General features: G+C 49.0%; 1 protein-coding gene across 11 annotated transcripts in view; it reads right to left on the bottom strand.

Annotated features, from left to right (window-relative positions):
- Positions 1-2,440: 2,440 nt before the first annotated feature.
- The window catches only part of CADM1 (cell adhesion molecule 1), a 132,256-nt gene continuing 107,993 nt past the window's right edge, over positions 2,441-26,703 (bottom strand). For 2 of the 11 annotated variants that reach the window (XM_064397847.1, XM_064397852.1), the window contains exons 8-13: positions 26,526-26,597; positions 17,796-17,828; positions 13,030-13,083; positions 11,073-11,153; positions 4,817-4,948; positions 2,441-4,624 (exon numbers count right to left, since the gene is read on the bottom strand). In XM_064397847.1, the coding sequence (XP_064253917.1) occupies positions 4,506-4,624; positions 4,817-4,948; positions 11,073-11,153; positions 13,030-13,083; positions 17,796-17,828; positions 26,526-26,597 (491 nt within the window). In that variant the 3' untranslated portion in view covers positions 2,441-4,505. The remainder of the gene's footprint in view (positions 4,625-4,816; positions 4,949-11,072; positions 11,154-13,029; positions 13,084-17,795; positions 17,829-26,525; positions 26,598-26,703) is intronic. The other 9 variants (XM_064397850.1, XM_064397848.1, XM_064397849.1 and 6 more) reach the window with 9 other exon arrangements.

Here is a 26,703-nt window from a genome sequence, read left to right as displayed (position 1 = left end):
CAGGAGAGCCTGTGCTGGGCAGGACTGCTGAGCTCCCATCCTTCTCCTCGCTGGCACAGCTGGATCTGAACACAGTTTGCTTATTTAACTCGAGCTCTTTACTGCACTGAAGTTTGCTTATTCAACTAAAGTTTATTTTTTCACATAGTGTTTGTTGGCTTGGCTAAAGCTTATTTTTCTTCCCAAAACCTGTTTGTTTACACAAAGCCTGTTTATTTAACTGAAACAGACCAAGGAGCTCCTCAGTTTGCAGCCCAGCTGCAGGGCGTGCAGAGCTCTGCAGAATCCCCTTCCCTGCCTTTCCCCACAGGACCCTGCCAAGCCCCTGCCCTGCTCACGGTGGGCACAGCTGTCAGGAGAGACCTCGAAGTGCTGCAGGGATCACCTCCACGGCTGACTGGAACAGAGCAAGCCCAGTTTAAACCCTTAGTGGTCAGTGCACTGGAATTCTTTCCCTGGTTACACTAATTCAGATGTAAATTTTTAAGCCAGGCGTTGGGGTTTAGATGGAATTCACATTTTCCCTTCACTGCCAGATAAAGCTGCTGGGACACAGCTCTGGGTGTCACACGTGCCCCTGCCCGATCGATGCCACCTGGAGCAGGTGTTATCCCAGGTGGCACAGCACCAGCAGCTGCCTGGAAAATGGGATTGGATCTTCAGAAAAAGCTATTAGCCCCTTGTCAGGACCCTCTGATGAGAACTGACTGGCCAGCACGGATCGATGCTGCCAGCTCACGCCTCGTCCCTGCTCCCGTGTGTTTCAATCACCCAGGCCAGGATCAGGTACACCTTACCTGACGTGAGTTTAAGTGTCATTTGTTGCTAATTACTTTACGTGGCATAAGGTTTTCGGCAACTTCAGCCTGGCAGAACAGGCTGTAATTACACAGACTCAGATACACAGTTAAAACAATTCCTCCCTGTATTTGGTTAAAAAGGGAAGAAAATTAAGAACTGTATTACTGACCTAGTAAAATAATTTTGCAATTAGGACCAAATGACTTCTGCAACTTGTGAAAATGTGAAATTCAGGGCAAAGACTACATTCTTATTTGAGGTAATGATGATTTTCTTCATTTTCATAAAATCCTGGCAGTGTCCTCAGCTCTGTGTAATGGACCAGGCTCAGCAGCTGTGGGGTCAGGTATGAGGAGTGTGTTTCTGCAGGGGGTCACAAGATATAGGGGTCACTAAATTTTGTTGGTCAATTGTTACTCTCCAGCTTTCCCCATCCAAATTCTTTGTATCTCAGTGTCTGAGAAGTTAATGCAAAGGGTTTCATCAGGTACCTGGATCCTGCATGTTACAGGTACAGTTTCCTGCCACCTACTTGTAATGCCTGCGTAGGGCCAGAAAAGCAAAGGACCAGAGTGTTTAGGTTCAATGAGAAGAAAAGCACCACTAAATAACCTCAAAACCCTGAAAGATGTGGACCCCTGAGAGGATAAATTACAGACACCACAAGTGTGAGACACAATTAGTGCTGGCTTAAGGAGAAAACCATCGTGAGCTGGCATCAGCCACAAACCTCTTCTGCACTGAAATAATTGCAATAGCCATGGAAACCATCAAAGCTGCTCTGCTCATTTCAGGTAAGAAAAGAGCGAGCTGCTTTTTTGGCTCTCCTCTATGGTTTTTCCCTCAGTGTCATGATTTTGCTCAGAAAAACATTATTTGTGACATAACCATGAGATGCCCCGAGTGCTCAAGAGCTGGACAGTGGCCTTGGTCTGGCACACACACCTGGGTCTGCACGGCCCCTCGGGGGCCAAGCACGCTGATTTCTGCACGGCTGTTCTCGGTGTGATCTCCTCAAAAAGCAATTGTCTTCCTCCTCATCCTTTGTGCAAAACATAAAAGATTAATGATTCTAATTTCAGTGCTGCAGCTGCCTCGCAGCCCGGGCTGGGGGCTGTGGTGGGGGGAAGGCAGGAGGGGGAGAGCTGGCTGCCCGAGGCTGAGCGGAGCCACAGGATCCTTCCAGCAGCGGCGGCTGCAGGAGCCGCGCGTCTGGACATCGGTGTCACTCCTTGGAAACGCCAGGTGCTCCACAGACACCTGCCAGGAAATCTGGCAGCACCAGGACGGAATGGGAGACAAGAGCAGGGCAAAGAAACTCGTGTATTTCAACACTTACCTTCCAAGGGAGGATGTAAATATTTGCTATTAAGAACTTGTGTACTGACCTACCCCAGCCTGGTGTCAGATCAATTTTCTCCAAGGCATTATTCCTTAAATAAAATAATTTAGCAATTATAAACAAGAAGCTTATGAAATCTGCTCTATATTATATGCAGGTTCAATGCATCAGGTTTAACTCCTTTTATCCTAGTGTTGAGGGTGACCTGCTCAGCCCCAGCTCCTCCTGCCCATGTTACTGCTGGAGCTCCAAAAGTGGACTCAGTAACAGCTGGGATAAAGAGTGCAAAACAAGGTCTAGTTTTGTAACATTAACTTTTTTTTATTAAGAAGACAGATATTTTATAGTACTTCTTTTCCTTTGTAAAAATGGGATACATGAACCAATACAAAATGTGAATGGGAACAGATGGATATGTATTTTCTTACACTGTAACATCTTCCATGGACACCTTAAAACAGAACTGGCCTAAGGGGAAAAAATAAAAAGGCCGGGTAAATAAAGAACAAGGTTGTTTATCATCAGTTCTGCGTTCTTCATTTGTGATCCTCCTTTAAACAAGGTTGTTCTTTCTTCACGCTTCAAAGTCCTAATGATCTAAAGCTGTACAAAGTAATACTCAACAATACATTTCAACAGTGCACTGTATACTGAAGAAAAAATACATAAACCGATATACAACTAAAATTAATAATTTCCTGTTTTTTCTCCTGTTTTTATGTGTGTGATTTTTTTTTTATTTTTTATTTTTCCAATGCGTGGGGCCGAAATTTTGCAATCTACCTGAGACGGAAAACACCAATCAAACACATGAACCTGAGACATGTCAACATTGTAAGTCAAAGTTACATCGGTAACACTGCACTACGGTACACTTCCAAACAAATATGGGCTGCTCAAGGCCAGGATGCCCGTCCCGTGCCGCCGCCGCCGGGCCACGGAGCCCCTGGCTCCAGCCTGGCTGCTTCTCACCGCGATGGGGTTTGGCAATGGTGCTGAGGGCTCAGGAAAGAGCTGCGCTTGACAAAAGCTGCTCGGAAAAATGGGTGTTTTTTCCGCGAGGTTCTGCTCGTGGCGAGGGGGAAAGACGGAATACTGCTGGGGAACGGGCCCGCGTGCTGCGCCGGGCCGCCCCGTTCCCAAAGGAACCCCACACTGTAATGGTTCTGCCAAAAAACAGCAATTAAAAAACAAACGCACGAAAATGGCCCCCCCACCCGAAACCCGTAAAAAAATCCCCAAACCTGACACTAAGATTAATGCTTTCCTTAAATAAATCAGATACATTTGCCACATAAACACAATAAAAAAGTATCGCTCGAAATCCATGATTACTCACCAAAAAAAAGTCAGCATATATAACTTTATACCGTCTTCCCGCTGCAGTTTGCTACCTGTCGCTTACAATTCCAATTGAGCCAGAGTCTCCTGTGCACCTATGGCTTTAGTGGTCATTAGCACGCTCGTTTCAACACAAATTCCCGCGTTTTACTCAGCAGGTAGAAAAAAAAGGCAGTTTTGTTCATCCAGCTGCTCTCCAGGTCTGGGCTCACACGTCAGAGGGGCTTTACCTGCTCAATCCATGGCCGCCAAGTGGGGAGAGGATGAGGAGAAGCCCCTGCATCCAGGAGGGCTCTGCCTGCCCAGCAAGGACCCTGCTCCTGCATCCCCACGGCCAAGCAGCGCCTCTGCCGAGCTCCAGCCCATTTCCCAGCCGCCACCATCGAAAGCACCTGAAACAGCCACAAAAGGGGGCTTGGGGGGTGTTATCCGAGCCATGACGGCAACAGGGGAACGGGACATGGGCACACTGAACTGCAAACTACGCATCTAAAATGTGCTGGTTCTCCTCCGATGAGCTCGAGTTCTGAACGGAAACCGGTGAAGAGAAAAAAGGGGAAACACCTTCAGAGAAACGCACCTACTCCACGGGGTCCCAGCTGGCAACTCCAGAAACAGGAAAGGGGAAACGAAGAGCCACAGAAACCCGAAGGGAACTAACGCACAGAAGCCCCTCTTCTTCCCAGCCTCCCCCCGACCCGAACGAACAGAAATTAAACAAGGCACAGAATCTTCTGCAAATGACTTCACTAAACTAAATCCAAGCTGGACTTGGCCAAAAAAAGAAAACCCAAACGAACTGAGGTGTCAAACAGCAGAGTGTACTTTACGAGGAATATTTTTACACAGCAAATCCCAGACCTTCCCGGCCTCACCGCTCTCCACCCATTTGCTTTTTTTTCCTTAAAAAAAAAAGACACAAGCTGGTTGCAACTTCCAAGATCACTTTGTCTTTGTAGCGTTTAAATAGGGCCAGTAGTAACCGTCCACAGTTGGACACCTCATGGGAACCAAGGCTGCTCTAGATGAAGTACTCTTTCTTTTCCTCGGAGTTGTTTTGTCCCCCCTCTGCGTTGATGATGGCTGTGTCTGCGTCGGCCGCATCATCTGCTCCTTTGGCTTCGTGAGTGAAGTATGTACCTGCAAGGGAAGTGGAGGCTGCGTGACTCCTCGGGGCTCTTGGTGTGGTGCTGAGGGAGCGATCAACAAAGGAAACAAAAAGTGCTGCTGGGAGAGAAAGTGGGGGGTGTGTCCCATCAGACATGACAACACCACGACTGAGGGGACACACGAGCCTGGCCTTTCATCCTCCAGCTTTGGCCTCTGTCTTACCTTTATGTCTGGCAAAATATCGCCCTAAAATGATGAGCAGGCAAAGCATCGCAAAGACGACGACGGCCACGACGCCACCAACCACGGCATGGTCCACACTCCGTATGGCCCCTTCCTCACCTGCGCGGGAATCTGTTGAGATCAGAAGAGGAATAAGGATTGGGGACTCACCACCATGCTCTCGGCAGGCTCTGGCTGCAGCTGCTCTCAGGATGGGAAGAGCTGCCCTCGGGCTCTCCAGAGGAGCAGGGGTGAAGCACGGAGCTAACTAGACAGATGAGTTCAGGCAGAGGAGCTTTCTCCGGAGCCGAACTGATCTGGCGGCTCGACTCGCGAGGTGTTTTCCGCTAAAAGCAGCAGCACTATGACTACGCACGTGGGAGACAGCTGGGAGAGGGGAGGAAGGGCACGTGGAGTTGTTGGTGGGGATCTATTTTGGGAAATTTCCCTATAGTGCTCCCCAAATCTCAGCCTTCTTGGCGGATGGGGCACGGAGAAGAGCAGTACAACATGGGAATATTAATCATTAGCTCTGAGAAATGTCATTAACAAGTGCCCTGTTGAAAACATTTCAACTTCCCAAAACACTCCTTGCCCAAAACCCAACCCACCCAGCATGGAAAATGTGTTTACAACCATCCTCTGCCCCAGCTGAACTGGGTTCCACCATGAACCCTCACCTTTACTGTCCAATGCAACCCACAAGCACACAGCCCTCCTGACCCAAAAGCTAACACCCAGTCTGAGGCCGACAGTAAGCAGTAACTGTACAGTGCCTCCGACTGCTTTACTGCGTTTATTTAACTCCTCACCACACAATTAGTTTCCTTTCAGAAGCACCTCTCCCTCGGGATGCCGTCACCTGGGAGAGGGATGACTGATGTGGCGGAGGAACAGCTCCGGAATGAACCCCGGATGAGCTATGGCCATGTAAAATGAATGTATAGCAGTGTAAACAATTTTAATTTAAGAACGCAGCTACATCAACCCTCGCTGCAATCCTAATGGCAACTGAGATTTATAACGCAGTAAAAAACAATTATTCTCCCGCTGATTAATACATTAACATTTTGGAATAGAAGCTAAACCATTGTCTCTTTTTTTTTAGTGAGTCAAGCGCGACACCTCTATTAAAATGATTTACTGGCCATACCTTACAATTTAAGCACAGCAGCAACAGAAACGGTAAAAATCTTTTAACTTTACATGATTTGTGAAGTCATATGTGAAGGATTTACCATTTAAATCTTTCACTACAAGAAGCACATGGCCCATAAATCTGCCCTGCCTGCGCCTGCCTGGACACCTCGGAGAAATGCGTTTTGCCAGGACGACTGAGAGAGCAAATGCAAGTCAATTTTTAAGAAAGATTTATCTCCGTCTCCCTCCAAAGAACAGAGCAAATCTCTGAAGCCTCCACCTCTAATAATATTTGAAGTTTATCGATCAAGCGTACAGATCCGTGACAGCTAAAGGTAATGGGGCTCTTTTGAGCTGAGACCTGATACAAAGCTTTCGAGCAGCAGCTGGGATTTACGCTTTCTATCGATATTTCCAATTCTGCTCCAAGATTAAGGACTGAGGGACCCAAGTAAATAACTGGGGACCAAGAGCACCATAAAGCGCCTTTTAATTAAAACAATTTAAGAAAAAAAGCCCCTTCGAGTAACCTCTGAGAGCAGGAGCCCCAGTGTGGGCAGCAAGATGCTGGGATGAGCTGGGGTGTGGTGAGAGACACTGTGGAGACCCTTCCAGCAGCTTGGCTGATAAGGTAAAAACTGCAGCCAAAAAAGATTATTCCCCTGCAAACCAAGAGCACAGCAAAGGGGAACCTTCTGTCTCATCTCCAGCGGGAGCAGATCATGCTGTGATCACTTCCCAGCATCTGCTCTGTGGCAAGCTGAACATCCCTGCATGCTGAGGGAAAGGTGCCCATGGACACTCATGGGGTGCTGAGCTGATCCCGTGCCCAGGCACAGGATCTGCTGCTTGCCCAGGGTGGCAGCTGGGAAAAACCTGTCACACCAGGCATCCTGGGAGCCCCCACTCCACTCCAGCTTGGCTGATCTGGCCTCTGTGAACCTGCTTTCTGCAAAGCAGCTAAACTGGCTCATCTGCCGGAGCAGCTGCTTTAGGCACGCTTCACTCCATTTTTTTCTTATTTTTTTAGAAACTTTGCACCCAGTTCCGCTCGGTTGCTTTCGGAGCAGCCAGCAGCATCCCAGCCTGGGCGGATGAGTGCCTTGCTGACATCTGGAACAGCTGAGGGGCATAAACATGCTGAGTTACGGCTCCGTAATGTGCTTCCAGCAGGATTTTGCATCAAGAGGCATTTTTTCTTCATCATCATAAATTAAGGTTGTGGAAAGACGAAGCCGCGTGTTCGTGCTGGCGGCGGCAGCCTCCACACCGTCCCACTGCATGGAGACAGGGCTGTGCCAGAGCCCTGTGCCTGACACATCCCTCTTGTCCTCCCTTTGCATGGCACCGTGCCAAGAGCAGGGAGCGAGGGTTCCCCTGAGAAGGGACTTTGGCCTAAAGCCCTGCCAGGTTTGCTCAGCAGAGTTGTTAAGTGTCAGTTCCTCTGCTGAGACGTGCAGGGCCGTTTTTCTCAATTGCTCCTCTTAAGGAAGACCCCTGCGAGGTGCCAGCCCCAAGAACGCTGTTATACAGGTGGCTAAATACATCTTCAAGCTTGCACATGGCCTAAAACATTCCTCCTGCAGCATCTCCTCTGCTTGCCTCCAGCCCCTCATCAACCCTGCATGCTCTGGCAGCATGACCCAGCAGCCAGAGCTCTGCCTGCAGGCATGGCAAAGCCCAGACCCACCGCCAGTGACTCTGACACTGCTCCCAGCAAACCCGTCTGTGTGCCACCAGCACAGGAGCAGCCCCTCCACATCCCGCCCCTCGCTATTTCTTTGGTAATTAACAAAGTGTCAGGTCTATGGAACAAGGAATAATTCCCCAAAGCCAAAGAGAGACTTGACCTTAACAACCGGAATCTGCTTTAAATGCTGTCTCCAATTCACCCAAGCTATTCCCGCCTCCTATCTCTGATTAAACCAGAAATCACAACTTTATTGCTGAAGAGGGAACAGTTGAGATGGCAGGAACTGACAAAATGCCACATTATTTGCTAATCCTAATATGTTATTCTTCCTCAAGATTTGCTTTTCTCAGCACCAATTCAATTACAGATGCTACAAATCCTTCTGACATTTAATTCCCTCTTGTCAGGGTGCAGTAAATGTATACATGCAGAGCTTTCCCATTAGGATGTTAATATATATTGGAGCAAGCTGGATCCTGGCCTCTCCAGCGAATCATCAGGAATTTTCCTACTAGGGTTTTGTTTTGGGTTTGCTTGCGAATTTTTGTGGGTGGGGCAGAAAGAAGGAGGGAAGGGCAGGGAAGGCAGAGACATCACAGCATGTTGTCAGCAACATGCCCCCTCAGGGCTACTCTGCAGCTACGGTGCACCTTGGCTGAACCGTTTTTGGGTCGATGCTTTGCTTGGCACCAAAGCACCTTAAAGGAAAACTGCAGCGGTTTTCCAAGTACAATCCACTTGCCAGAGCTGAACTCATGCAGGAAAAAAAATCAATTTGTCTTCCCACGTGCTGTGCTGCTCCCCCAAGGGACTGGCATGGCTGTGCCCCACCACAGGGGATGCCAGGGTTCCATGGGATGCAGTGCTGAGCCCATCTGCCCCTGGTGCAGGTCACTGTACAGCAGCAGCAGTGCTCCAGTCTCTTCTAGGGTGGCCAGGCAGAGACTTGGGTAGCTTGAAATTTATTTTTGCTGATTATTTTTGCCAACTGCTCGTGTAATCATCAAAATAGTGATTACACTGCTGGAATGGCAACCTTGAAGTTTTCCTTTAAACAAAAAGTGCGGCTCAGCAAAGAGCACATAGACAGGAGAGGAAGGGGTTTGGGACTGCTTCCTACTCATCACAGAACTAAGGAACTAATTCCAGAGGTTAGGAGCAGTACGGAGCAGATGCTGAGCTGGGGATTGTCCATCTAAGTACTGATCATCATCATCTGTGACTCACTCAGCTATGGGGGCTTTGAGGGACTCTCTTAGAAAGTGAATGTTCTAATGATCTCCAGGTTTCTATCATTTCTGCCAATGAAAGTGTTAAACCAGCTTTCTGTGGGCTCTCAAGAAAAATGCTGGTGGTGGTAAGAGCAGCACTCTGACAGTCTGGGTCAGTGCTTACACTGAGTTTAGCAGAGGGAAGACTGCTCCCAACTCCTCAATTCCATTTTAACGAGGCTTTAAATATAGATGTACCTATGAATATTCCACTTTTTGTCAGCAGCAGCATCTCAAGAGTAAAGCAAGACTGGCTTGGACCAGGCTGCCTGTATTTTCAATCTCCTTTCCACCCACACTAACAGCTTCAGACCTATTTGGGTCAGACCACCCCACGTTTACCTGCAGTGCTCCCCACGCTGCCAGCAGCGGGTCCCGCGAGGCTCGAGCGGCGGCTTTGGCCTCACCTTGCTGACGGGAGCCCTCTGCACACACGAGGGCTGGGAAGGGCACTCTGCACCCCTCGAGTGCCCAGGGGCAGCAGCTCCTTCCAGGACCTCCTGCAGCCGGGACGAGCCGGCTGGCACGGCTCCTGACATCGCTGCTGTGCTCCAGCACCCTCCCCAGCCCACCTCGGCTCAGTGCCAGAGGTGTGGAGCAAAGGCAGCCCTGGGAGATGCAGCCTGTCCTGCTGTGATGTGGCAAAGCCCAGGTTTTATGGAACTCCTGCTGTGTGGTGCTCCTGACTCCTGTCCTTCCTCCTCACCCCGTTCCAGCTTCATTCTGTAACCCAACTGCAACATTCTGGGGCACCTCTGGACAGCCCTGACCTTCCTCTATGTGCATTTCTGCTGTAAAAGCAGAGAACAGAGGGAGATTTTTATGAAAATGTAGTTAAGACATTATTTTTGGCACAGCAGGATATATTGCTGCACTTGCACAAAAATTTAACTTCTATTTCTGGGTGAAAATGAATGTCAAGCTCCTGACATTGGGCAGTGCGGGCTGAACTTGTGGGCAGGAGCAAGCTTATATACACTGACCCCACTGCCACTCCTGAGCCTCCCAGATGTGCAGGTAACATCTGTATCACCACAGGGGAGAGGAAACCTATGCCAACAGCTTTGAAGAATTCCTAAATAAGTGATCCCTTCTAAATCTGGCAGTTTCATTTATTAAATGATTATCACATCAGTATGCCTGAAGATCCCACAGGTCACAATTTGGGTGCTTAATGGCCTTAAGTCACTTGAGCACTCCTGAAAACCTGGTGAGCCAATTATTCCTTTTCCCTGGAGGTAGGAAACATCAGGACTGCACTGACACCTCCCAAATGAATCTGAGGTCAATTCTTTTGTGGAATGAAGTTTTTGAAATGATGGAGCAGCACTAGAGGTTGGACTTGGCAGGGGGTGCTGGTGGAAGAGCAGGCTGCCGTTACTCTGTGAACACTATAAAGCACTTAGCCACGACATGGGAGGACAGAAATCACTGCCTGTCCATGACAGGATGAGCAATAATGTTATTCATTCCCACAGCGTGGCATGGAGCAGGCTACCCCTCCTCAAATTTATTGAGGGGCTGTTAAAGAGCAGCGTTAACCTGCCTGTCGTATCGTAATTGAATTTGGTCTAATTTAAACCAGAGAAATTTGAGGAGTTCATCCTTCTTCAATCAATAAGCTCCCCTTCAGCGACCCATTTCAAGATCGCTTCATAAAAAATAAGGCGCTTTGTTTGAATAAATGTGCTCACCATGGCAGAGCTCAGAGCTGCTTCCACACACTCCTCTGTGCAGAAGGGAGCCCCGCTCGCAGCCGGTGGCCATCGATCCACCAGCATCCCCTCTGCAAAGGTGCTGACTGGTTTTGGTTCCCTGCTTCACAGGAGGTGCCCACGCTCCGGAGCAGAGCCTGGAGAGCTCGGGGAGTGTCGGGGCAGGTCCCTGGAGCGCCGTGCCCGGAGCCCAGGGCAGTGTCTGTGTGTGTGCACCTGCGTGCACAGGTGTGCACAACACACACACACACACACGCTCAGGTTTGCCCTGGTGCTGCAGGAACCCTGCCTGCCTGGAACGAGGAACTGAGAGGTGCCAGCCAGCCCTCTCCGTACCCTCAGGGCTCAGGACGTGAGGAACAAGAGGAGGGCTGCGAGAGGCAGGGACACACAGAGCTGGGCCGGGAAGGGCGAGCGCGGCTCTGCGCTCACGCTACCTGGGCGGAAGGCAAGGGATGCATTACTGAACTGCACCGTCGGCAGAGCCTCGGTTGGAGCTGTGGGTGGGACAGACGCACCTGGAAGGAACAGCACACTGAGCAAACACGGCAGCAGCCCCCACGCCCGCCGCGCCAGGCTCCCCCGTGGGGGTGGGCTCGTGCCCTGCATCCCCCAGGGTGGTGCCCAGGGCTGCCAGAGCCCGCTCTGCCTGGAGCTCAGGGTGGCATTCCTGACGGAGAGCTCCAGCACTCACCTGAACCACCCCTCTGACAGCCCCCATGTGCTGACCCGGGCCAAAAACGTGACCTGGTTTCAGTCTCCCGAAGCTATGGGGCAGAGACCACTCTATCTGTAGCAGAGAAGGGCCTGGGGGTCTCTCTAGTGCCTCCCCCATACCTGACCCAGTATGATCCTGACCACACCTGAGCAGGAATAACCACCCTTTGGGCAGGCAGGAGTAACCTAAAGAGCAACAAGCAAAATTTTGAAATTCTTAGGGAAAAAAATCAGTAGGCAAACCAGATGCTCCAAAAGGCTGCTTGGCAGCACACGACAGGTGCTCACTGTGGGCATGGCTCTGCCTGACCTGTGTTCTGTAGAGGTGGGGGAAATTTGGCTTCTATTCCAGACTCAGATAAAGGACTACACTGTGCTGTGTGCTCTGGGAAAGGTGTGAGCCCCTCTGGGCAGCACAGGCTGGGGAGCAAACACCCATTCTGGACAATTCCTTTGAGGAATTTTTTCAGGTTCTTCTCTTCATTCACCAAAAAGTGTATTTTTTCCTTAAAAATAGAACTTTAAAAAGTAAAAGAACTTAGAGCAAAACAATTTCCCCCATCCACTCAGGGATGTTTCACCAGACCCCTGGTGCATCTTACCTACGGGATCTGTCCCAGGCCTGCAATAATAATTGTTAGCATTGCTCCATGTTAGAAAACATCCAGAATGAATCCATCATTTCTGACCTCTTGGCCACAGCACACCTGTAGTGGCTTATGGGATGAGACGTTCCTGATTTGATTGGGTGAGAGGGAACCATTTGATGGAATAAGATGAGAACTCAGTGGTTTTTTTGGCGTATTTTTTTGCTCCATGCTGAACCCCTGAAAGGAACAGCACTGGGCTCCAACCCCCTGGGCTGGGGGACAAATGGCTGCTCCTGCCCTACGGCCAGGACTGTGCACCTGGAGTGGTTGGATGCAGCCACAGAGCCCAGCAGGTACCAGGAGTCTGCAGGAACGCTCTGCAAGGGAGGGGACAAAAAAAAATATAGGTGCATTTCTATAAGAAAACATGAAAAACAAAGATTTAGGTTTGTACCACTGGTACAGGCTCTGCTCTGAATGCACCCAACTGCATCCACTGAAGATGCTGTTATGCTTTAATCTCAATTAGCACTAATTGGCAAGGACCAGCCATGAAGATGCATTTATGCCCCTTTCAGTCCAGTGTGGATAAAAAGAGGCTTGAACCATTTACTTGGTTTGGCCTCACAGATGAAACAACCACCTCCTTTTTACTGCCAATCTGATGTTGGTGTGATGAGGAATCCCCGAGCAGCCAAGGGTTAGTGCTGGCCACCTGTTTTATGGGGGTTTCACACAACACGGCAGAGTCAAGTGTTTTACTAACAAAGATTCAACTCAACCGGTCTCCAATTCAGTGTTCAAAAAATCCCAGCCAGGAGGGAACCACAATGGCTGGCCTTGGTGCCCTGCACCTCCTGCCCCGAGGATGCCACACAGAAATGGGTGCCAAAATAAAATAAATTAAAAAAAAAAAAAAGGGAGGAGAACCCCAACAGAAAGGAGCGCACTTCCAAGCTGCAAGAGCATGGGGGGAATGGCTGCGCCATAGCAACTGCACAATGCAACATGGCCAAGATGCAGAAATCAGAGTGGAACCAGTGTCTAGCGAAGGAGAGCAGCGGGTTACCTACGGACTAGCCCTTACCTGAGAGATCCCCATAGTCCAGCTCCTCGGCCGAATTGGGCAACTGAGTAAAGCCTTACAAGTAAAAACAGACTCGTTTTTCTCTGCGTTTCTCAAGCGACAAAAAACAACACACTTAAGAACTGAGGATGAATTTCTTGAGGGGGAAAAAGAGAATGCGTCAGTCACTTGCCACCGTCTGCCGGGGCGGGCAGAGCCATCGTGTGACACCAGTGCAATCGTGGCCTTTATTACAGACAGAAATGCTCCTCGCTCTACACTGTTGGCACACGAAACGTGGTATTGAGACCACTCATAACAGCATGCAGAGCCCCCAGACTCTGCCTTTCGGCCGTCACGGGGACAATTTCCCAATTTAGTCCAGGCTGATTTCAGCCCTGCACACAGAGAGCAATGGAAAACTTGCCTCCAATTTTGCAACCAATCCAATTAGTTTTGATCATGGTGACAAGTCAGGACATTTACCAATGACAGAGTATGAATATTGTGCAGTGCATGTCATGGCCTGTTTGCAGGCTGCGGGCTGTGTCCTCTGCCAAACTATCGGACAAACCGGCTTTTTTTTATTTGCCCAAATGTGATGGATTTATGGGAAAATCATCTGTCCTCAGAGCTATAAAGCAATCAGGCAGCCAGTGCTGTCTGTGAGGGCATTAGTGTTGCTTATTTGGGAGTCTGAGGAAGTGCTGGGGTCTGCAGGCAGAGCATCTCCAGGGGTGGACACCTCAGCACCAGTGACAGGGCAAACCAGTGCCGGGAGGCCACCCAGACTTACTGAAATGTGGGGTGGGGCAATGTTACCCTGTGGGCTGCCACTTCCAGGACTCTTCCTGCTGGCCACCAAAAGCAAATGCATAAGCAAAGAAAAAAAATTCCCATGAAGAGATCCTGCATCCCTGGGCATGGGGGAACCTGGGTCAGCAGCTCATGGACTGCTACCAGAGCTGACTCTGTTAAATAGCCAAGCTGTGAGTGCAGCATGGTCAATGTGCAGACTTGGCCCCACTGCAGAGCAGCAATATGAGTATTTTTATATACACACTGCCCTTTAAAAATGAAACTCATTTTCAGTAACTGGTTTTTAAATACATCAAATCACCAGGAAGCTACGTTGGTATTACCTCCTGAAGTGGGAAGCCATTTAGATTAATAGCAGGAAATATGCTTGTGTGCCACTCTTGGGTTTCAGGGAGTCCTTTTCAGATTTTCAGGAGCCTTTTTCCTATAAATGATCTATAAATACAACAGTTGACTCACAGAACCATTGGCCATGCAAAGCTGCACTCGGCAGAGGAGCCCTTCAACTTTACTCTCTCCGAAATTGCTTCTGTAGAGAGTTCCCTTTTAAGGAACTACATTTTCTCACTGATGAAAAAGGGCAGTGTTGCATTTTTTATGAAGAAAAAAAAAAATCCTTTTCAGAATAAAATTTGCAACAATTCCTCAATTCCGTTTCTCCCTGCACCTGGGACACTCACAAATGCCACCGGCCGGTGTCAAAACCTGTTGTGAGGCATTTAAATAGGTGGTAAATTACTTCTTGATTTTTCTCATTAAACTTTCATACTGGCCACTAAAGCCCCTTCTTTTCACTTCTGAGGGGATGAACTCAAAATCTGCCACTGCGCCTGTTAGAGAAATGAAAGGGAACTTTTCACTCTGCTCCATTTCCCTGGCAATGATAAATCCTCGGCAGGCAGAGCCGGCGCGGTGAGTGCGTCCTGCAGCTCAACAAGGTGCTCACACAAGGACCAGGCACCCTGAGTATATTTAGGTTTCTCTGGGCTCCCACGCTAGATCCAGTTTTTCAGGAAAAGCCAATTTCTCTCCCATCTCAGGCTCTAAATAAGCAATTAGGGATTCCGTTTCATGCCGCGCGCGGCGGCGCGCGCAGGCAGCGCTGTGATGTTTTATTCAACCGCCCCAAGGATGGGAGCTGTGAAATAGACTGAGGAACGGATTCACTATTAGCTGCACTTTTAAGTAGGGCATTTCCAAGAGGGAAGGAGGCAGTTGGGCTAGCAGAGCTGCTTGGTGATGGCAGTGTAGAAAGCCCTTTTCTGTGGAACCTGGATGTACGAGTGGCCAGCGCTCTGGTGCAGCTTTGGCTTTGGCTTCAGCCAAGCAAAACTCATTTTCAGGGACTGAGCACTATCAGAAAAAGGAACAAGAGCGTAACACAATAGTGTTACCTATTCTTGTATCAAACCTGCTAAGGCCACAATTAAAAACCCACACAGGCCTTCAGGGAAGGATTTCCAGCCTGTAAAATAATTTACCTGCTGCACTATGGGCCAAGTATTTTCTTATCATTCTTCATTTGTGACTGGGGTGTTTTCCTTATTTTAACTTTCACTCCAGGCTTCCTGCTTTGCCAGCTTTAGAGAAGGCTTTTCCAAATGGCTCAAAACCCTACCATTCCATGGGAATCAGCAGAAATTCTGCCTGTGCTGAGGCAGCACTGCCTGGTTCCTGCCTTGCTGGGGGAGTGGGGAGCAGCCCTGAGCCCCCCATTGCTGGGCAGACAGAGGGGTGGACAGGGCCTGAAGCACCTGTGTGGACAGCACCCATATCCTGGGGATCACTCTGAGCATTTAGAGCTCTCTGCTTACAACAGGGTAAGGGCAGAATTTGGAAAAAAATGGACACAAAGTCAGCGTGTCCAAGGTCATGGCTGCTTAGAGATGTCCTGCTTGTATCAGGGGCAAACATGAGCTGGGCGTCTCACCTGAGGGCTCCACAAAGGCCAGCACCTTGTGAGGGCTGAGCTCTCTGGCCACCCAGGGGCAACAGGGGCCAGGACATTAAAAACTGGCACATTGATTATGGTGGGGAGGGCGGCAGGGAGGAAAACTGAAAGGGCGTGGCAGAAAAAGTGCTTTCTCCCCAGACTGAGTGTAACACTCCAGGCTGTTACACTCCTGGCTCCACTGAGTTCTGCCCGTACTCCAGCTCAAACAGTGGGACCTGTGATTTCAGCCCCACGGGCACCCTGACCCCACGGGGGCACACGGAGAGGGAGGAGGGCTGAGGCTGGGAAACCCCAGCTTCGTGGGGTGCAGCGGAAGCACAAGCCTTCCTGCCGGCCATGACCATGCTGTTATTGGAGCTCTGGCAATGAACAGTGCAGAGAAAGGAGAGAGTGCATCAGAAAATTCACAGTTAAGCTCTCATTTTTCAACAAAAGAGTTAACAACGTTCGTGCGTTAGGTCACTCATGCATCGCTGCCGTCAACTCCATTCCGTGAGGAAACAGGAATGGCAGGGCCTTGGCTACTGCTGGGACATGCACACACACACAGGACTCCTTCCCCCCAGTCCTCTAGGATACACTCCAAAACTTCAAATGGCTCAAAACCCTCCTTCCCCGATTGAAGCATTGTGCTGGCTCCACACTGGCCTTACATTCCATTTTCTTTGATAGCAAGCTCTTTTTTGGGTTGGTTTTTGGTTTTGTTTTTTGGTTTTTTTTGTTTGGTTGGTTTATTTTCTTTTTTCTTCCCCCAATTCATTTTAAATCGTTTTTGGAGAAAATCCATTTGGCTGTATTCATGCCCATGCATTTCTAGTCATTCACAGACATGCTCACTCCCATCGGACATCAGAAAGAACAAATGGCCAACATACAGAAACACCTGGTATACTCCATACACACTCCAGCAACACAAGCTTGGAAAGAAATCCAGAGTCTTCATGGGAAAAGCACCCCACAAGGGCAAGCAGGGGGGAATTCGGAACAAACTGGCTGGTTTTAAGGCAGGAAAGTTTGTGGCAGCTCGTTTGACTGGGATAGGTTGTCATTTCAGCTGGCCACCTCCCTGGCAGTGATCCTCCCCACGGAGGGGGGAAGTCCTCAAGTTAAGAACAGGCTTTTTATGGCATCCTCAGAACAAAGAAAAATAAGGAAAGATGCCTCAAGGGGAGCAGGCAGGAGAACAGCGTGCTCTGTGCGATGGATTTCTGTCAGTAAAAAAAAAATCAGTCAATTTATTGGAGTTAAAAGAAACTAGAACAGCAAAGTCCAACGTGGATTAGCTGTAATTAAAAATTGTCAAAGGTTTTGGTTCTTCAGCTGAAAAGTAAGCTTGTGCCAAAAAATTGGGATGCTCAATTTCCAGCCTGCAGCGCGTACGTAGGCTCGCGGGGAATGGAGGAAGCTCAGGAAGCTGTCAAGCTGTTAGCTAGACTGCCTCGAGCAGACGAGAAGGGTTACTTTGCTAGACTGCTATGCTGAGAGGAAAGTGTTGCTATTTGTTTTCCCAATCTCCTTCTGCAGTGTAATAACGCAAACTTCCCTGCTGACCTTGGAGGCGAGCGCTCCTCTGTGGAGCATCCCAGAATCCCCAGTGCTGCCCTGTGCCAGCAGACCCTGTCTTAAAAACTAACTCAAAATGCAAGAAAAATGCTCAAAAATCTAAAAAAAAAGGCAAAAAAAAGGCAAAAAAAATTATATATTTTTCATGTGTAAAGCGACTCTCTCAGTCAATGGGTGGAGACTCAATTGGTATTGCCTGGACCTGGATGCCACTTCCACGGGGCTTGCGCTTGCCTGGCACCAGGATGATCACCTGGGGAGCTCACAGCAGAAATGACAAGAGCAGACAGACTTTCCAGCCTTAGAACCCATGTTGTATTTATGAGATGAGTCCACCTGAAACACAGTTTTCCCTTGAAGACTCCAGTTCCCTTTTTGGCCTCCCCTTCCCAGGCTTGTCTTGCCACTCAGCAGCGCTGAGAAATAAGATAAACAGGAATGTGATACCAACCGTGAACTGCCGGTTCTGTCGTCGCCGTTGTGTCTACACACGGGAACAGAGGATTGGAGGAAGGGAAGAAACAGGAGGAACAGCATGCAAAAAAAGGGAAAATGGAAAAAATGGAACAGATAATATATGAGCAAGCTTTCAAAGAACATTGCGTGACAAGCAATAATAAAATGAAAGGCAAAAAGCATTTGAAGTGAGTTGCACTGTTTAGAAGACATGCCTCCAGTTCAAAAGCTATGAGCCTGAGGAAAACAGTAAATTTTTCTCTTTTTCCAGGTCCTTGCCAGAACAATTACTGGTGGTTGCAAAGTTAGGGGAACAGGAGACAGGAGAGAACACCGACACCAACGGTTTGGTTGGTGGGGACAAAACAGAAGCTCCAGAGCAGGATGAAGAGCTGAGGCTCGGCACATCGCTGTTACACACTCAAACACTGCCTCATCAGAGCACCCATGGCCAGGGAACAGCCTGCTCCTGCCTCTCCTCCAGCTTCCCAGCCATCACCTGCATGATGAACCATTTTTTTCAGTATAAAAGAAGTTCTAGGACTGGCAACAGTGGACAAACATTACCAGTCCCTCTGCTACAGCAGGTACCTGGTTGAACAGCTATGGGTAATTAAAATATCCTGGATTTTTTTTGCTGGTTAGTCTGAAGCTGACTCTACTCCATATGGACTACACGCCACTGGAAATTTCTTGGGGGGCACTGCCTCGCAATGGAGAGATGCTTTGTCTCTTCCAGGAGTTTGCAACAGGCAGTTTTAAAAGACTGACCAGATCTGAAGGCTTTTACTGACAGTTATTTCCACCAACAGGTCTAAACCAAATGTAACCACATTCCCCAATTTACTGGCCTATTTAGTTGTTGGAGGCTGTTTACTCTCCATCTGGAGGTGGGTATTCTGCGGCAGGGGTCAGCGGCTGGAGCGAGAGGCTCCCCAGGACGTGTCCCTGGAATAAATCCCTGGAGCCAAGGGCTCTGCCTGGCTGGGGCAGGCAGTGTTTGAGTGAGCAACAGCGTGGTGAGCAGCGCTGCACCGCGTGTCCCTGCACAGCAGCCCGGAGCTTGGGTTTTGCAGCAACGACAGACAATTCACAGCAGCGTTTCCCCTCGCTGACATGCTGGCACACAACCCAGGGACACGGCCCCTGCACGGGCAGAGGCAGCAGTGGAAAAAACAGGACCTGTTTCTTGGCAATTTAGCTGAGGACAGCCCAGGGCTGAATTCCTGAAGCAGCAGCAAAGACAAGGATCATACAAGGAATACACAATACTTACAGATACAAGGTCTACATGCTTTAATTATGGAAGCAAAACAAATAAACCCTGCACAGTTTAACAAACTGCACCAAGATTTGCATAACAGATTATCAAGCCATCATTAGCCTGTTTCCACTGCCAGTGTAGGCTGTTCTCATCTTGGCAACCAAATCTAAGGCACCCTCAAGGAGGCCAGCCCTTGTTCTCCTGCGGGAGCTCTGGGGGCTGCAGGGGATGCCTTCCAAAGCCACGAGGAGACCAAGAGCAGGGCTTTGCTTTGGTTTTGGGTAGCAATCCCCATTTGTTTTAACCAAGCAAATGGTGGAAGGGGAAATGGTGGCGGAGGTGGGGGGAAAGCCATTGTTTAGAAGGGGTTGTAAAACTGAGTATTAATTCCTGAGATAGCATCTTGGCATCTATAAATAGTCTCAATTTACTGTCTTCCTGAAATAAAAAAAGTTATGTCAGCTTTTACAATAAATAGAGAATCTGCTGGAAGCAAACTCGTATTGATGTGCTGGAAGAGATTATTAGTCAAGAAACAGTGCAAACTGGACAGTGCATCTCGCTTCCCCGTCCGGGGACAGAGACCGACAGGTTACACAAAATAAAGTTCTCAAGCGGTTGTAAGTGCGAACAAATATCCACGTCAAACAACATGTTGGCTGCAGCTGGAATGACAAAGTTATGATTAGCAAATGGTTTGGATGGTTGCAATAGGAAACACAGACCGGTTAAAGTTTAGAGTGAGCGCTCGGGGAGTCCTGCCCAGTCCCAGTCTTCTTTGGGAAGAAGGACTGTGCACACAGGAACGACCCCGTGTTCAAGACATGAACATGCTGACACTGCAGTGCTTCTACAGCATCACGTGGCAGAGAGAAAACAGGCACTGGTGCTTTGGTACCAAATCAGAGCATTCCTGTAAATCCATGTGTGTCCTGCCCTGCCACTTGTCACCCAGGAAGGGACGTCCCAGCCCTGCCATGCTGCTGCTCACACAGCACCTAACTTTAGGCTGGACTGGCTAACTTCAAAGGTGCTTTTCTGAATCCTGGGTTTGTGCCACCAGCTTCTGCTTTGCTTTCAAGAACAGCCACACTTCTGTGTCAGAGCAAGCACACAGCACCCCAGGGATCAGCCTTCTGCCCCATGTCCTACAATAAAAACCATCTCTTCTCCTCAAATGCTGACCAACAAGAAGTCTTTGATACACTCCTGACTTAACTAATGTTGACCAAAGCCAAGGAAGGCTGTGCCATCACAAAAAAGCACCCTAAGCCATCAACATGCTACACAATCACCCAAGGCTGATGGCTGTCATTTAAAATGGAAAGCTGGTGATGAAGGGGCTGGCTTACCAGGTGCAGCAAAGCCAAGAGGATGTAGAAATCACATAACCAAACAGACTCAACTCAACATGGGATTTTCTATCTTAGTATCAAGGCTTCTCTTCCCAATGCCAATCAGGAAGAGAACTAAACATGCTGTTCAGAAAAAGTAGAACAATGTTAAGGCCTTCCAAACTCTTTGTGTACAAAAGCTCCTCAGGGGCCTGGTTTATAGTTATAGAAAGTACCCAAAGGAGTTACCATTGGCCTCTACAAAGCTGCAAATTTCACTTTATTGGGATTTCTGTGTAGCACTGGCTGTAAGAAATAAATATCTGCCATCTAGGACAACTCAGATGACACCCAAGCTCTAGGCACTTACCACCCCATTAGGCAGCTACGCAAGGGCACACACACATATACACACACGTATTTATAAAATTACTGCATGGAGGCAGCTGGGCAACATTTCTCAGAGTTATGAGCTCCACTGCTGAGCCTCCTCGTTTTCTCAAATGGATTCTCTCCAACTTCAAACTGTTTGCAGAGTGTGACAGACCAGGCCCTTTAAACTTGGCCGTAATTAGTCCACAGCCTCAAACAGAACAAGCACGATGGAGGAATATTAAAACCCCAGCAGCAAAATTAAATTCCCCTGGATGAATGCTGCAGCTGCAGTGCTGCAGCCTCGCAGAGGTACTCGGTGCTGGGGCTGAGGAGCACACACAGAATTACAGCAGCACATCCACAAAATAACGGCAAAACACGCTGCTGCCTTTTAAATTTAAAGAGGCTTTAGCAAGTATAGATACCCATTCAATATATTGCTTTTAAAATTGCTTTCTGAACTGAAACCAAAAGCCAATCTGATCCCTGATGCGTGGAGCTCTTATTCTTCCCGATTTTCCAGACTACTTCACATGTACTGACCGGGGCGAGTGTGAATTCCTGCACCATGCTGCCTTCACAGCAGCCTGAGGGAGCAGCATGCAGCACTGCAAACGGATCCCTGCTTTGGTTCAGGGCTGATGAAAAGGCCTACAAAACCCTTCCCTGGATGAAGCTGCTGTGGGACACCAGCACAGACGTCACATCCCCCAGCAATGCCCGAGCTGAGGGGTGACGGGGCTCAAACACCAGAGAGCAGTGGCCCATCCATCCTCTCCCTCAGCTCAGCCATCCCCTCCCTCACCACACGCTCCTCCAGGGATGGATGGAGATGTTCTTTGCCCTCCTGAGCCCCCTGATCTGCTCTGTGCAGCACTCCAGGTTGGCACTGAGTGCCCCGGTCCAGGCGTGCTGCAATGGGCCCTGGGGACAGCTTGATTAGCAGACCAGATGTTTCACAAAAATCATCACAATCTCTATGGATGTTGTGTGTGACCAGAACAAAAATAGTCTGAAATTGCCACAGTGGCTCCAGCCATGCTTTTGCATGTTTCTCCATACGGATTTGGGAGGATTTGGGTTTGATTTCAAGCCCAAGCTAGCACACAACCCACGCTTCTGCTCAACAAGACGATGGTTTGTGCACTGCTTATGCTGTGTCACCAAAAGCAAGGCCACATAAGACAGGCCCTGCCTGCTACTGGCTGGACATGGGACCGAAAGACTGAATTTTATTTAATTTTATTTCCTGTCCCAGGCCTGTCAGCTCTGCCTTTAGCCCCTTTAATGCAGACACATCCTGGATGAAAATGTCAGAAAGGCGAAGAATCATCTTTAAATTAACTTGACATTTTACCAGGGACAGGCAGAACCTTCAACGGAAAGCAGAAGTTAAATAATAAATAATTTGGGGGAACAAATCCCTGGGCTGCGTCCCTGCACAGTGGCACTGAGCACAGGGACATGCCACAGCTCGACACCAGACTGGGAATGCCGAGAGGAAACCGAGAGCTCTCCTGCTCCTGCTGACGTGCCCATCTCCTGCTGGCAGCGTGGGCATCTCCACATCCCCAGAAAAGAGACTGGGAGAGAGTCCAGACAGCCGAGCTGAAGCTGACCCCTCTGAGCTGGCTGGGGAGTAAATGTGTTTTTACAATTAAATTCCATAATGAGGTCAGCACTGCTGCAGCCCCAGGCAGAAGTGGCCGTACCTGAGCGGTGCCATGATCCTGACAGGATGCAGTGCTTTATTCATCCCCACGCTGCCTCTTGCCTCCCACAAACACACTGCAAGGAGATCTGAGAACAGGGTGACTGGGACTGCATTCTTCCTGCCCACCAGCCACTGGGATTACTGCTGGGATAAACCCCTGCAACTGCAGCTTTTCACACCACTGGCTGTGGAAAGGACAAACTCCTCCTGAGGATAAAATAATTCTTCTTGTTTTGAGGAAGTTTTTCAACATGTGAAATGCTCTGAAAATCTGCAACTTATTTTTGGTCACAGAGTTCGCATTTCCATGTGCAATTATTTTTAAAGCACCTGGGATGACACAAAGGTGTGCTTCTCAGGAGACAGTGCCTGCCCCCGTGGGTGACAGGAGAGTTCCACCACCATGTGCCCCTGCTCAAGAGCTGATACTCCAACCCAGCATCAATTCTCAGCTCCTGCTTTGGAACTCACTGCACACCTCCACGCCAAAGAGAGCTTGCTCCTGCTTGTACAAATCCTGAGCCTCAGGAAAGAACTCAGAGCTATTTCCACAGGGTGGGCTTGGTGCTTTCCACATGCACTCACTGCAGGAGCTGGAGCACCTCTGGGAATTCTCAAGTGAAAAGCACAGCCTGCAATGTTACAGCCCCCTGAAATACACAGACAGGCCCACACCCACACCTGCTACTCCCAGGGATCAGGGGGATTTAAAATATGCTCTAAATAGGCTTTCCAGGGGGGACATCAGGAACCCCAGCCTGCTGCTGCTGCTGCAAAGGATGGAGAGCAGTGCCTTTGCAGAGCCAGCAGCATCCACTGCAGGGCTGGCAACCTGCACGTGCCACCCCCAGGTCTTCACCAAAACTGCTGCCAAGACACCTGTGCAATTCCACCTGTGGAGAAAGCCTGGGAAATGCAAATGTGCACCTATGAATGACGAGTGGGTCCTGCGAGCAGGGTGTGCCAGGCAGCTGTGGGGAGGCTGGGACAGGCTGGGAACCTGAGATGAGGGCTGGGCTGTGATTAAGGACCTTTATTTCCCAGGAAACAACAGCTGCCCAAGCCCAGCATTTCCAGGAGCGACTCCAGGGTAATTCAAATGGTGCTGTTTGCTCTGCTGTATCGTATTGTACATCTTAATGAAGAAAGCCACAAGGACAATTTAACTGATAAAAAAGGGCTCGGCAGTGATAACGGCTGGAACACCAAAGGATGGCTGGAATATCAATGTTGCTGGAGGATACGTGGAAAAGATCAAGCTGTCACGCAGGAAATCTTTTCAAGCACCTACACTAAAGTGACAGAGGGAAAGCTCTAAAGGTCGTGGTGTCTGGAAACTTCACTGCTCAGCTTGTCCTTCACTGGAGAAAGCATCAGGTCAGCTTTCCAAGAGCTCTCCCAGAAACTCCCTGAACCAATAAATCAAAAGGACAAACTCCAAGGACAGAATTTTCTAGGGTCACCTGCTAGAAACTGCTTCAGTGCAGCCTCTTTCCCCATGTTTTATTCAATTAAAGCAAGACAATTGTTTTTCAGAACTACTCCATGGTTCCAGGGGACATGAACTATGTCAGGGTTATACTAAAAGTAGGGGGAGAAAAGCAAAACAAAGCAGATTTCAAACCCACCTCATCCTAAGTATTGGATTCCACTGGGCTGGCTCCAGATGCCTGGGCTGCCAGCAGCTCAGAGAACAGCCTGTTGTCTCCCACCTCCTTTGTCAGACGGGAAGAACGCTGCAGCATTTGGGTGAGGATGGGAATTAAGGTATCAGGTGTCTCTCAAGGCTTTGAAAAGTGTTCCAACACTACTCTGCTATGTAATTCTAGAGATTATGTTAATATGACCTAATTTTTTCCAGCCACCAAGTCTCTTAAGTACTGAAGGGCAGAAGTTGGTGTGGCTCCACGCTGCTGAGCACTGACTGGAGAGGACACACACACAGATCTCTGCACAACAGAGGGAGGAGAAGCCTCAGCTGCTCTGGGTGGGAAAAGCACACTAAACTCATGGGCAGAGGATGGTAAGACACATGTCAAGAAGACTCAGTGCCAGGGAAGAAAATAATAATTTTCCTTATCAGCGTTAGTAAATCTTCTTCTGACAAATGGCGAGCAGGAACTGCTGGAATCAGGGAGCAATATCACATCATCACTTTTCCAGCCTCCTCAGCAGTTCAAAGGCAGCACAGAAAAGCATCAAGAAGGCAATGGAGACCCACTGGGTTCTGCCACCACAGTCTGAGATCCTCCAGCACTGCAAACCAAGGTGAGAGAACAATGCTGGACAGCCACGTGCTCCTTACCCCACGGGACCTCTGCCAGGCTGATGACACGGCCGTTTCCGACTGCAAGAACCATCTCTCTCCCCTTCTTATTTTTAATATAAAAACCTGGAAAGCTATGTGAAGGAAAGCCCAAAGGCTACTGAGCATCCACAGCCAAGCCACAGCACTTGCAGCAGGACAGCAAACAACCAAATGCTGCTTATTGGGAAGAACCAAGCACTGCTGTGGAACCTGACACAGCACCTGAGGACAGGCTTGGGAAGGCAGTGCTGGGGCAATCCCTGAAATGACAGGCTGATAACAACCCAGTTCCCAGAAAAAGGACAGTCATTAAGGTTTGCAGGCACCAAGATTAACTGAAGGGGTTATCCAAGCATCAAGACACATTGTTCCATTCAGCCTTCCAAAATTCACTGAAAGCACGAGCAGTTACCGTCAGAGAAAGAAACCTGTGAGCACGTCCAGGTACAGCCTGTGGGACACACGGCCAGCTCCTCTGCCAACAGCTCTCAGGGAGGCTTTGAGAAAGCTTCAAACCTCCTCTGAAACAAAAGCGGGTTAGGTCTAGAAATCCAGAACGGGAAGAAGGGAGAGCCAGTCACCAAATCCCCAGCGCCCCGGGCTGGGTGCCTGGAGCTGGGGCTACTGGCGGGCACCTGCAGGGAGGAAGCAGAGCGTGGTGAGGACAGCCAGGGCGATGGTGGCCACGTTAAGGCACGCTGGGAGAGAGGCTTCGCCGGCGTCTCCGTGCCAGCAGGGCCTGGCTTGGGTGCAAAAAAACCTCGAAAAGGAAAAGAAGCCACGGAACGCCCTGGGCAGGGTGGTGAGAGTCAGCTGAGCAGCGTCATAAAAGCAAATAAAACGTGAAGGCATTTACACAAGGGGTGGTTTACAGCAACAGTAAACGTTGTGCCATTAGCTATTCAATGGTCCATCCTCACCTGCCGTTTGTCACCTCTGCCTCAAATAAAAAAATAAAACCAAACCAAAACCCACAAAAAGCAGCAAGCAAAAGCAAAAGCAGCGGTTGGAATAGGAAAGGTCGGAGGAATGACAATGTGAATGGTTACAAATAAATCAGAAGGGTTTTCCTGATGAGTCGGGTCTGTGACGAGGTATGAGGATGTGTCAGAGAGGTGTCATGATCTTGCTGGTTGTTTTTATTCATCTTTTCTTGCAAGACACGGAAAATCTCACAAGCTGAAAGGCAGCTCCTCAAGAAGGGGCCTATGGATGGCATTCACACAACAAAAATGACTGGTGGAATTCCCTTTTCTGGGAGAGTGAGGGAGGAGCTTATCACAGAGAAATACCAACATTTGGCACCAGAAAAATCATCTTGAGTCACATCAGGTGAATTGAACTGCCCAAGACCAAACTTTCTATAAATTGCTCAGAAATTGATGCTGACGGGATGGAGGCTGAAATGACTGCCTGTGCTAAGGGAGCTCTAAGGCTTTTGGAATCCTGCATTTGAAGTACCCAGTGCTGGCCACCAGTAACTGAATTAATCACTTTTCCTGCCATGACAATTCCCACGTTTCAGGAACACCCACACCCACAGCAAGGACTGTCTGACACGCTGTGAGCTGCCGGACCAGGGCTCATGCTGTGGGTGGGCGTATTTGAGGGGGAAAAAAAATACTGCAAGTGACTGGTTTGTTGTTTTTCCCCAGGCTTCATGCTCTGCTTATATACATAAAAGACAATAAACATTCAGGACATTTCCAATGGTTATGAAGGTACCATACCTGTGATGGTGGTAGGGATGGTGGTGGTAGTGGTGGTGGTTGTTGTGGGAGGAGGGATAGTTGTGGGGGGATCTGGATAAAATATAAAAAGGAAAATAACAAAAAAAGCAAATTAAGAAAAAAACAAGCAGAACACAACAGCGGTCAATCGTGATCAGAGGAAAACAAGGATGCTAAG

The sequence above is a fragment of the Passer domesticus genome, chromosome 23 (assembly GCF_036417665.1).
Source record: "Passer domesticus isolate bPasDom1 chromosome 23, bPasDom1.hap1, whole genome shotgun sequence".
Classification (NCBI taxonomy): domain Eukaryota; kingdom Metazoa; phylum Chordata; class Aves; order Passeriformes; family Passeridae; genus Passer; species Passer domesticus.
This window is presented reverse-complemented; position numbering and strand designations above follow the sequence as displayed.